Source organism: Clarias gariepinus, chromosome 6 (assembly GCF_024256425.1).
Source record: "Clarias gariepinus isolate MV-2021 ecotype Netherlands chromosome 6, CGAR_prim_01v2, whole genome shotgun sequence".
Taxonomy (NCBI): domain Eukaryota; kingdom Metazoa; phylum Chordata; class Actinopteri; order Siluriformes; family Clariidae; genus Clarias; species Clarias gariepinus.
The window spans coordinates 27,813,670-27,825,923 of NC_071105.1; the positions used below are offsets into that span (position 1 = coordinate 27,813,670).

Below are 12,254 nucleotides of genomic sequence, written 5' to 3' on the forward strand. Positions count from 1 at the left end.
TGAACTAACAAGACTGAGCAGACCTACATGAAAGGTGAGAAGAGGGATTACAGTAACGGAGCGCACCATCGCGTTGTATATACTGCACAACACGCGTTTATCAGCCTTTTGATCAAAACGCGGCCTTTTGTAAAGTGAAAGTACTTTACAAAAGACGAACAGCTTTATTTCTTCTAAATTATCACATTTCAGCTATTATTTCCAGCCGTGGTCAAATAATAAATGAAATAATTATTCAATGCTGGACACAAACAGCAAAAAACATGATGCCTACTATGAGGAAATTAAATTAATTTCAAGACCATTTAAACCGAGGCATTGCCATGTCTTTTACTGTTTTGTCCCTGTTAAAACATTACAAAAACTATATAAGAAACTTATTAGGAATTTTAAAGCACGAATTTGAGCCTCTCATTTTATCATTATGAAAATAATATGAAGCACATATACACACATTCATCATGAAAGATCTGTTGTAAAACTAAATAAAATTTATGTTTGCTACAGCATTTAATGACATTGTTTAAGGCTAACTAATTATACGCAATTCTTCGTTGTACTTGGTCTGGCTTTTACATAAGTCCTTCCATGCACCATCTGGCGGACATTCAGTGAAGCACAACACATTTATTTAAATCCCCGAATGTTGGTTACGGCAAGTCACGGCACGCCGCGCGCCAAATTGTGGCATCTCGCAGGAAAACGCGCATTCTTAATGGCCACTTCTGTAGTTAATAACAAGTTATCTAATTATCTTCTATAAAATGTAGAGGCACTCTAGGCACACAGCCCTGAAATGAGAATCGAACTTTCCACTGTGGAGGTGCAACGCATTGAGTGGTACTTAAGATGATGCACCACAAGGCTAAGACTGGACACTTTGTACATTTTTGTATTTTTCCAGTAACCTACGTAAAACTAAATTGATGGTGGAAACTAGGCAAACAGCTTGTGTTTTCAAAACCAAAAATGGTCTGTAGAAAACTTTTTATTATTATTTTTTTACATAAACCTTACAAAGGATCCTTACTTTCAGCTTCTCTCTTACAACTTCAGTTTTTGAGGCAAGTGTTCAGCATGTTTCACCCTGTTGACCCTATAGAGAAGGTATCTAATCCAATATTTTCTAAATTTCTCATTTCTGACTCCATAGATCATAGGGCTCAGGAACCGTGGGATGATGTAGACCAGAAGAAAGTTTATGTACCGTATCTCCAGACCATACTGTGGAAACAAATAGATTAGAGGTGCCTGCATGGATGGCACCACAAAAGCCAGCAGGCAGAGCAGCAGCTGCACACCATGAAGCAGCACTGTGTTCCGTGCCTTTTTCACAGACACCAGGTCAGTGGATGCTGCTCGTGCTGTCAACATGATCTTGCAATATGTATAGAGCAAGGCCAAAAAAACAAAGGAAAAATATACACTGTCGAAAGCACAATTCTTGTAGTAGATTGATGGGTCACGGAAGAGCAGTGAGTGGTCACAGAAGATAAAGGTTTTAAAAAAGGATGCAGGTTCCTTAATAAGAGTTATAAAGAGGTCTGTGAGGGGGGGTGCAGCACTTAGAACAAGGATAATACCAATGATCCAGATAGTTCGCTGCACTGTACACATGTGACTGTAATGAAGGGGAAAGCAAATGGAAATGTAACGCTCAATGGCCATCCCAGCAAGGATGAGGGGTGTAGAACGTGTTGTCAGTACAGCTGTTATGATGAGTGGGCAACATGCAGACACCTGGATCTTAGAGAATGCATAACTCACCTGGAGAAAAGATGGACATTTTGAAAATGAAGAGCATTATAAAATAATTCTACAATTCTAAGTTCAATGGACTGAACAAAGCACTAATAATAATAATAATAATAATAATTTTAAAAAGTTGACTTTGTTCACACACAGACAGGTAAAGAGTCTTTAAGCACATGGAATTGCATGACATTACAGTACTGTAAATCGCTTTAACGATATATGATTTAAATATAAATGATCTTATAATATTCAAATGGCACAGTGGCATAGTAGTTAGCACTGTGGCTTTGCACCTCCAGGGCCAAGTGTTCGATTCCCACCACAGGTCCTTACACATAGAGTTTGCATGTTCTCCCCATGCTTGGTCGGTTTACTCTGGTTTTCTCCCACAGTCCAAAGACATGTACATTAGGTTTATTGGCTATTCCAAATTGCTTGTAGTGTGTGTGTGTGTGTGTGTGTGTGTGTGCTCTGTGATGAATTGACACCCTATCTAGGGTGTACCATGCCTGTTGCCCTGTCTTCTGGGATGGACTTCAGGCCCCCCATGTACCCTGTACACAGGATAAGCAGTATACAAGACAAATAAATAATAATATTAAACACAATAATTCTCACAATGTCAGTCATGCAGTATTAAGTATCTTGGTTTTGCATTATGCATTTATAGGATTCTGGATCCTACATATTTCTAAAATTCAATGTATTTTTTTCCCATTGCCACCTGCATACAGTTATGAACCCAGTTGCTATTCAAATATTTAATAAGATAAGACAACATAAGACAAAAATAAGACAACATTTTTTTTTAACTATGTACAGGTTTTTGTAATGGCTTATATGAATTTAAGAAATTACATGTAGTTTAAGCATTTAAATTTGCTTTAAACACTTACCACATACAGACCTGTCACAAGTGTCAGCTGGACTGCATCATTAATGACCATGTAAATAAACATTATGTAGCGTGGGTCTTCATAGAAAAAGTTGTGTCTAAAGAACGTGGATGTCATGGTACCATTCAGGATGCTAAGGGCCAGCCACACTAGCACAGCCACTATGTTTTTGGTAAGTACACTGCTAAAACTTTCCTTTGAAGTAACATTCTGAGGCAGGCTGAGGTTGAAGTTCTGGTATGCAGAGCCAGTGGAAGAGTTCATGATCTGAATGTTTTATAACAAATAAAGAGACAAAGCTGTAAATGTTAATGTTTGCGTGTGTGTGTGTGTGTGTGTGTGTGTGAGAGAGAGAGAGAGAGAGAGAGAGAAAGGAAGAGAGAGAAAATGTAGCATTATAAAAACAATCATTCTACATAACCACATATTTATAAAAAATAATGGTAAACTCTTACCTATTTGGATCATGGATGTCTTCTGTCTGCAAGTTCAAACTGGTACCTATATACTGAGACTGTGTAACTGATCAACATGGTTTATGGGTTGTAAGAATTCCATGGAGATCATCTCAGCCTTGCCCAGTTCTACCTTATGTCCCAGAAGAAAATATAAGTTACATATTTCTCAGCCATATAAAATACGCAGGTGGATTTTTGTTTTACTTTAAGACTGTAAGCTGTGTGTAAAACACAGTACACATGCATTTTTTATGTTTATAGTAAATTAAATAATTATTTTAGAATAGTTAGCCTCTGTCCATCACAATTAATAGTTCATAAATATTTCCCTAAATAGTTAAAGATTTTTTTTTTTTAATAAAACTACCAAAACTTTGGAGAAAGCTGTAATTTCTAAATGTGATCAATGTGCATTACTATATGTTATTCAAAGAATAAAGTAGAAAATAGAGTAAGACTTAAAGACTATATGTACAACTGTATATTAAACACTTGTTAAAGTTTAGTTAATATTAGATTTTTATGGGCTAAAATGTTGTTACTATAGACTCAAAAAAATGAACATGGCTACCTGTTACATGTACTAAAATGTAATATGTGTTTTGTACATAATAATTTCATGTTTCCAAGGAGAACATGAATAAATTATGTTGTATTTACATGAAATTCAACAACTTAACATGTATTAGATTTAATCATGTTGAGATAAACCAGAGATCTTGTCACTATGAAAACCGGAAATAGCAAAACCAGAAATATCGCGAGAAGACATCGCGAGAAGAGAACACAGCGTGTTGAGAAGACAAACGTTTGGCGGGAGTGTGGAAAGGGTAAGCAGGAATTAATTCCCATCTTTCTAAATAGAAACTAAATACTGAACATAAATGTCACCTTCTGTTTAGCGATGTTTAGTCACGTTATTTTGGTTTAAGCTATTTCTTGTATTTTTAATCACACTTAAAATACCGACGGTTATATGCGCGTGCTTAATCTGCGGTTCGGTTCTGGTTTCGGTCTGTTCTCATGAGTTGTGAAGCGAGAGGAAGAAAGTATAAATATTGTTCATTTGATAAATTAAATATCATGAATTGAATTTATCTCTGTATTTTTTCACAGGAGTTTGTGAGTGAAAGTGTCCTGTCTGCATCTGACTTCAGGAGTTTCCTGACCAACCGTCTCTAACGGTCATATTTAAGTCATAACGTACAGTTATAAAGTACAAAACTTTCTGTTGGTGTTAATTTTTTTTCTATGATTAATACTTATTTGTGGTGTTTTATATTTTGTACATCTTTTCAAATTTAGACTTCATTTGTAAGTTGCTGCTGGTGTAAAATAAAAATCTGTTTTATCCCGTTTGTCCTATGCTTCCTTCCTTCACAGAATTCTGTTGACCAGGGCTTGAAATTTATTTACTTGAGTTGGATCAACTTAATTTACAACTGAAAAATGTGTTGTACCAACACTATTCATTTATGTTAACAGTATTAAATTATGTTGGACGCAGCTGTAGTAAATAAGTTAAATGAACCTAATAAAATTAATTTGACTGAACCTAAGAACATTAAGTTGGGCCAACAAAATTGCTTAATGTTGAAAGAAAGCCATTAAATCAGGTGGAAATTCTTTACATAATTTAATTACGTTCATTCAACAAGTTATTTTTTTGAGTGTATCATTAGCAAGGAACAATAAACAAATTATGATGAATCAAGAGCACACATCAGATGTAATTAACGCTTATGAAAACTTAGCAGTAAACCAATCAGTTTGTTTTCAACAAAACTAAATTATATGTTTATACGATTTAAATAAATACTGCTACTACCACTACTGCAACTAATTATAGTATTATTGTTATTGGTATTATTTCACATAATCTTTACACAGAATTCATACTTTGCCAGTTCTCCTTTAACAAATCATATTTTTGAGCTAACCATATTTGTACATGATGAAATTCAATCCTTTGGATACACAATATCAAATATTTAAACATCTTGAATTTTAAATAGCTTTTTGTAGCAAGTTTTTTTCCCCCTCATCTCTACATAATGATAATAGGCTTAATAAGAGTATTATGCTGTAGATTTTCTTTAGGATACAAGCCTCAACCATGCCTGTGGGAATAAAAAACAGCCTGTCCAGTCCAATTCTACAGATAGCCACTGTGGCACAAATACTGAAAAAGTTAATGCTGGACAAATACACCATGATCATGTGGTCTTCATAACACAGCAGAGACAGAGAACTCATCCATTTAGTTTGATCTCAATTAAGCAACGGCCATAGAACATTTTGATTAATACTTCTCTAGGTTAAAAAACCCTGTGAGATGTGGCACAGGCTATGTAATTGTATGTATGCATGTTTCTACTGGCTAGATACAGGGTATTGAATCATATGAGAGTCACTTTTTACATTCATGACCTAAAAACCTACTGTATTATTTACTCAGAAATCAGCACTTAATAAGAATTCTAATTCTAAAAATTCTACTCCTTTCATTATTTTTTTTCGATAAAAATATTGAAGGTTTTTTCAATAAAGATCGAAAAGCGAATTAAGAAATTGCTTTAAAACTATTATAATAATTCTTAGAATATTTTGAAATATTTGGAGCAAACTTTTGAAGAAAAGGAGTGTTGCAAAAAGCAGGTTTTAAATGATGTTTCAAATTAATTAATTGGAAAAAAGCTGCCCAAACATGCCTGACCCTATGTGAAAAAGTAACTGCAATCAAGCATTTGTGATCTGGCATAAGGTCACAAACTGAGGAGTTTTCTAGTAGAGCACACAATTCATCGGTTATATCAATTATGGCAAGTCATCCAGGTTCTAAAGTTGCAAAGCAGCCTCAGACAATCACAATGCCACCACTGTGTTTGACTGTTGGTATGATGTTCTTTTTATTATTATTGTGGCGTGGGCGGGGCGGCGGCTGACGACCAGCATGCTTTGCGGGAATGTCGGTGTGTTCACCATGATGGGGAAAGGTGTTTGGGTTAGTGACTTCGGCCCTGTTGTGTGTGTGTTGAGGTGTGTGACGTGTGAAATGTGCTCTAGTTCAGGCTGACGCTGAATTAGAGGTAGGCTCCTGAGTGAAGGTGTTGCTCATGCCATTACCGGCTGTGTGCTAAATAAAGTACTCCCAGCCATTGCATTGGGTAGCAAATAAGCTCACTCGTCTCTCCAGCATTCTTCGTAGCGGTAAAAACGCAACATTGGTGTCAGAAGTGGGATGGAGAGTAACGGGTTCGAGCGCACAACGGAAGACCTTCTGAAAATCCAAGCGGGCCGCCGAGTAGCGAAGCGACTACTCGCGAAAAAGAAGCGCTTTCCCGACGGCGCTAAAGCGAGCACACCACGGCAACCAACGCGGGGCGGCGAGGTGAAAATCCCGGCGCTGGATCTCGGGGCGGAGGCTGGCGCAGCGCAAGCGCCGGAGCAAGAGACAGCTCCGCGCGCCGTTAGCCGGCAAAGCGACCTGCCGCTGTGCGAGGCCGAGCGCGCTGAGCCCATATCGGCGGTACATCACGGCGGAAGAGCCGAGCGACCGCCCGCAGCTCAGTGGCGCTCGGTTCGTGAACCTAGCCGGGGACAGGGCTACCCGTCGCGGCTAGGCAACGAGCAGCTCTCCGACGTTTCGCGGCGAGGCGACGGCGCGGGTGACCGTCAGGAGGCGCTGCGCGAGGTCGAGCGCGCTGAGCCCACAGTGGCGGCACATCACGGCGAAAGAGCCGAGCGACCGCCCGCAGCTCAGTGGCGCTCAGTAGGTGAACCTAGCCGGGGACAGGGCTACCCGTCGCGGCTAGGCCTCGACACCGCTTCTGAGATTCCGCGGCGATGCCGAGGCCAGGGACCGCCAGACTACCGCTGCAACGTTCTCAGGCCTGAGGGACAGCGTACACCAGCAGCCGCTAAACTAGCGCCGGGTGGACGTTTGGGGAGCCCCGCGGGGCTTTACATCGACTGTGTGCTGGACGGCGTCTTACTGCGGGCGCTCGTGGACACCGGCTCCACTGTTTCGCTGCTGCGCTCTGGAGTACTGGGGCAAAGCAAGCGTGTTTGCAGACGGCCTGATTCCGCCTTCAACATCTGCACCGTTGCTGGGGGCTACATCAAGGTACGGGCGTGTCGCACGGTGCGAGTCCAGGTGGGAGGACGAACTTACGCACACGAGTTCTTAGTGGGGTGTGTCGAGGAGGACACCGGTAATGTAGCGTTTTTACGCATTCTTCTCGGCGTAAAAACGCTACATTATTTTTTCTCCGATTTTCTCACTAATTAAGTCATAGCAATTCCCACCCATCATCATTCCCACCTCTAGCCACTTGACACCACCCAACTGCATCTTTCCGAACTGCTTGTTCATGCACCATTGCAGCGTAAAACAATTGGGGATAGAGCTATCCTCTTCTTCTAATATATCCTTCATTGATGAGAAAGTGCTACAGTGCCTCCCATCCCTCCCCTCTGAGGGCTCTGCCAATCAGCTCTCTCGTATGGCGTTACTGTATATTCATGCCACAATCCTGAGCGCACAGTTTTAACATTTTGAAAGCAGACAAAGCACTCTATGCGCGTGCAGTGTCTCCTTTGCACGCTCTACAGCCCGGTTCTGCACGTGCAGCGTCACCTCCGCGCGAACTGCCACAAAACTAGCCAATCACAGACCTCCTAACACGCACTACTTCCGATTGGGTGTTTATTCTCTGATCAGCTCGCACTATCGACCGCATATTGTGCATAGTGCTTTTAAAAATGGTCAAAGCAGCTTTACAGAACCAAAAGAAAATTAAAATAAATTTAAATTATATTATTGTATATAATTATATATAAAAAAAAAATAAGGGAAGCATTGTAAATAAAGTTGTATTTATTTCTAATATTATAAACAAATATAGTATTTAATTCAATGTATTCAATTATTTTTTTTATTGAATTAAGTATTAGTATATACCAGTTTCGTTTGTCCTTTGTGTGTTTTTATTTATTTACCTAATTATCCATATAGTCAGACGTCGACTAAAATTCAAATCGGACAACTAGGTCACTACTTATATAAACCTTTATTTACAACGCTTTCACTATGCAATAGTGCCACCTGATAGAGAAGAAACATCCAATCAGAAGTGATGTGTGGAAGTCTGTGATTGGCTAGTTTTGTGGCAGTTTTCTAACGCTGAACAAATTTGAGCGAGTGTATAGGTAGAGTCGAGCGCGCGCAGAGAAATTATGTTGCACGCATGCGCGAAAACACGTCGCGCGTACAGGGGAGACACTTGCAGAACCGAGCTGTAGAGCGCGCAGGGGAGACACTGAACGCGCATAGAGTGCTTTGTCTGCTCTTAAAATGTCAAAACTGGCATCTCTAGGCTCCCATCTGCAGGGGGCTACAGCATTACCTGGGATTTGAACGGACAGTGGGGCAAGCTTGTTACCACTGCGCCCGGTAACTGTTGGTGTGATGTTCTTTTTATGAAATACTAGATCTGATGAAACGTAGAGTTACATCAGATCTAACAGGACACATACCTTCCAAAAAGTTAAAGATCTGTTAAAAAGTTTAAATTCCAAAAAGTTAAAGATTTGTCTCAGTAGTCAAGATGTTTTTTCGGAAAATGTGAGATGAGCCTATGTATTCTTTTTTGGGCAGCAGTGGCATTCGAATTGGATGCCATTTTTGCCCAGTTTTTATTGATGAATCATTGAATTTCAACACAGAATTTAACTAAGGCAGGTGAGGCTTGCAGTTCTTTGGATGTTGTTCTGGGTTCTTTTATGAGCTCCTGGACGAGTTGTCATTGTGCTCTTGGATGTAATTTAGGGCTGGCCACTTCTGAAAAGTTTTTTTTTTTTTAATATATATTTTACATTTGTGGATAATGGCTCTCACTGTGGTTGAACTGGAACCACAGTGGGACTGAAAGCTTAAAAATCAAGCAGTAATTAGGGCTTGATGGGGAAAGTGAAATTTAACTCTATTTAATAAAATATGTGGTTACTCACAGTTCATTCCGGTGGGGTTGTGGTGGGGATGAATAAATGACAGAATGATTGAATGGGTGGATTAATGAATGAATGAATAAATGATTGAATAGTCCACAGCACCTATATACAAAAATGCATATTGCATACTTGACTTCTGTTTAGCATATTTTAGATATACAGTACCTAACCTTTTGTAATAAGATGGCAATTATAGTTTCCTTTCGATGCGGTTAATGTCTTCTATAACAATTACCTTTACCTGATCTTTAGTCATCTGTTTAAAGGAGCAAATGGTTGTTGAGTGTTAGCAATCAAATTAATGAGTCAAAATGTTTGTTAAGCACTGAAAAGGTTTTGCTAATGACAACTCTAGGTCTGCCAATCAATATCAGGCAATTAGAAGACTTTACAACTATGAAACTAAAAAGGCATAATGACTACCTAAAGGCAACTGTGCATTTAACATAATAAATAAACTTATAGTTTAAAACTATGAAACTGACCATATTTTATACCAGACTTTAATCACAGTATACAAAGCAAAACGCATTTGTCAGTGTTGAAGAGTTATTATATTCACACCATAGACTACATTTAGAGTCTGTAATAACTGGAAATGCCATTTGTATAGAGTTGAATATAATTAATTTAAGTTTAAAAGAAGTATATCTGTATGGTACTATTGATGATTAATTACTTAGTATCAGACACCTAGGTGTGTTAACTAACTTTCCAAATATTACAAATAATAGAGAGATTGCCTTTTACGAAAGTTAGTTAAAAATTATCAGCACTCTCACTGTCCAATTTATTTAATTTTTTTTGACATTATCTGCTTGCTTTTCACTTTGCCCATCTGTCAACAAACTTCTGTATTCCCTCGTTAAAAAAGGTTTAGAGTGAGCTTCAAGCCACAAATGCACCGCTGTTTTGACTACATTGGAAGTAAATCTTTATCCTTGTTGGGCTGCTTTCAGGGGACCAAACAGGTGAATGTTTTATGGAGTCAAAACAGGACTATAAGGAGAATGCTTTAACACCTCAACACTGTGTTGACAGTGTGGGGAGAAATGTGTGGATGTGCATTGTCATGCAAGATCACACAGCACGTGGACAGCACTTTTTTTAATTTTATACAAAGCTTAAGCTTTAGCTCTTAAATAAGCACCTTCTTACTGTAATAAGCACTGTTTATTGTTTTTCCTAATAATGTTTCACTTATGGACCTTGATAAATCTGGAAATGCATTAATTTTCCAGCTGATGGTAAACTTTTGAAGCTTTTCTTGGTCACCAGTTGAAGATTCATTCCATACTCTGCTGTTTACGCTCAGACTCGTAGCATGTCACCAATAATAAGTCTGTTTTAAAAACAAATTTTAATAGGTTTAAATGCTGCTGTTTAATGCTCTTCCATGATTTGTTTTAGCACCAGGAACACCCTTAGACCACAGAAAATCAATGACTGCACACCGCTCTTCTTTCATGTAAATCAAAAGTAGGGCATACATTTTTGCTTGCACAGTGGTTACATATTAACTGATGTAACACCTTCACACACTGTGGCCAAACAAAGATTTAATATAATAGAGTACAAACAAAATTGACTCACCCTTCTATATAAGAGGTGTTCTAAATATTCTAAAAGTCAAAAGTCTAAACATTTTATTCTTTTTTCCTTAAACTATATAAGGAATACCACAATAACACATACTGTAAAATAGGCACACAGTAAATACAAAATCTATAAACTTGCTAAGAAAATATTATTTAAATGACTTTATTAACTGCATTCGGGCTTATACAGTAAGCTAGTTAAATTCTGCTTTTATTTGACTTTTTTTCTTATTGCACAACAAATCCCTTTTTAGATATGATGACAACATCTGGTCTCTCCATCCATATATAACGGGACTTAAAAATCTGGGCAAAACATAGACAAAGAGAAAATTAACATATTTCAGTTCAAGTGTTAATATGGGGAAAAGAGAGGAGAAAAAGCTTTCAAGTGGTGGGCCTATGTATGTGAACATGCATAGCACAAGTTGTAATCCATGTAGGATGATCGTGTTGCGGGCTTTCTTAGCATTTGAGCCAGCTGCCTTGGCAGCGAAAATGATTCTGAAGTAAGTATAGACCAAAATAAGCCAGACAAACAAGAGGTAGACCAGATGTGAGATGTTCTTTTTTTCCACCAGATACGGGTGGCGGAACACTGTGTCACGACTGCAGATAATCTTAGAAAAAAAGAATTCTGAAGGCTCAGTGGCTACAAGAATGAACAAATCTGGAAGAATGGGAATTGAACCTAGGAACCAGATAAGGCTGATCAACATATATGTTCTTCGAACAGTACAGATATGACTGTGATATAATGGGTTACAGATTGCTATATAGCGTTCTATGGCCATACCAGCAAGGTTCAGTGGAGTGTTGAGGGTGGGGATTATCGCAGTAATTAAAAGAAAACAACAGAATGAAACATTAATTGTATAAAAAATGTATACAATAAGGTGAAGCATTACAGCAACTGTTAACTGGATCATGTCATTTACAACCATATGTATGAAAAGGATGTAGCGAGGATTCTCATTGAAGATTTCATGCTTGACAAAGGTGTGGACAAGTGTACCATTAACATAGTTAATGGAGAAATATAAAGTCACAAGAATCACATTTTTGGAAACTGCTGTGATGTATGCATCTCTTGCCTTAGTTTGGGTGATGTTGCTATAGTTCATTCCTTATTTCTGTCACCAGCCGTAGTTGTCTTTAAAGTAACCTGTAAAAAAATAAATAATTAATATTTATTTAATACCACATCAAGATTATTCTGAAAACAAGTAGACATTTTCATTGTACCACTGAAACATAAAGCATTTTTAGAAAGTCAATACATTTTTCTTATCCCTCCCTTAATCAAAGATTTTAATCAAAAATTGCCAGTCACACCTTTATTCATATGATTCTTTTGTATTACCAAAATCTGAAAATACTCATCATGCCTTTAGCTTTTTTCCTCCTACTGTACCTAGGGGAGCATTATGTGAAATCATTACCTCCTTAGATGTGTTTATATAGAGCCAGAACAAAAGTGTTGCTTACATATTCCCTAGAAATACTGTATCCATGCAGCAAATTAGTAAATCTGT

General features: G+C 38.2%; 2 protein-coding genes across 2 annotated transcripts; both read right to left on the reverse strand.

Annotated features, from left to right (window-relative positions):
• Positions 1-1,044: 1,044 nt before the first annotated feature.
• On the reverse strand, positions 1,045-2,873 carry LOC128526710 (odorant receptor 131-2-like). The gene is made up of 2 exons (XM_053498845.1): positions 2,652-2,873; positions 1,045-1,767 (listed from the first exon to the last, which is right to left on the reverse strand). The coding sequence occupies exons 1-2, from the start codon at positions 2,766-2,768 to the stop codon at positions 1,045-1,047; spliced, it is 840 nt and encodes a 279-aa protein (XP_053354820.1). The 5' UTR covers positions 2,769-2,873.
• Positions 2,874-10,913: 8,040 nt separating this feature from the next.
• Positions 10,914-11,831, reverse strand: LOC128527133 (odorant receptor 131-2-like). Its single transcript, XM_053499447.1, has one exon. The coding sequence runs from the start codon at positions 11,661-11,663 to the stop codon at positions 10,914-10,916; it is 750 nt and encodes a 249-aa protein (XP_053355422.1). The 5' UTR covers positions 11,664-11,831.
• Between the last annotated feature and the right edge of the window lie 423 nt (positions 11,832-12,254).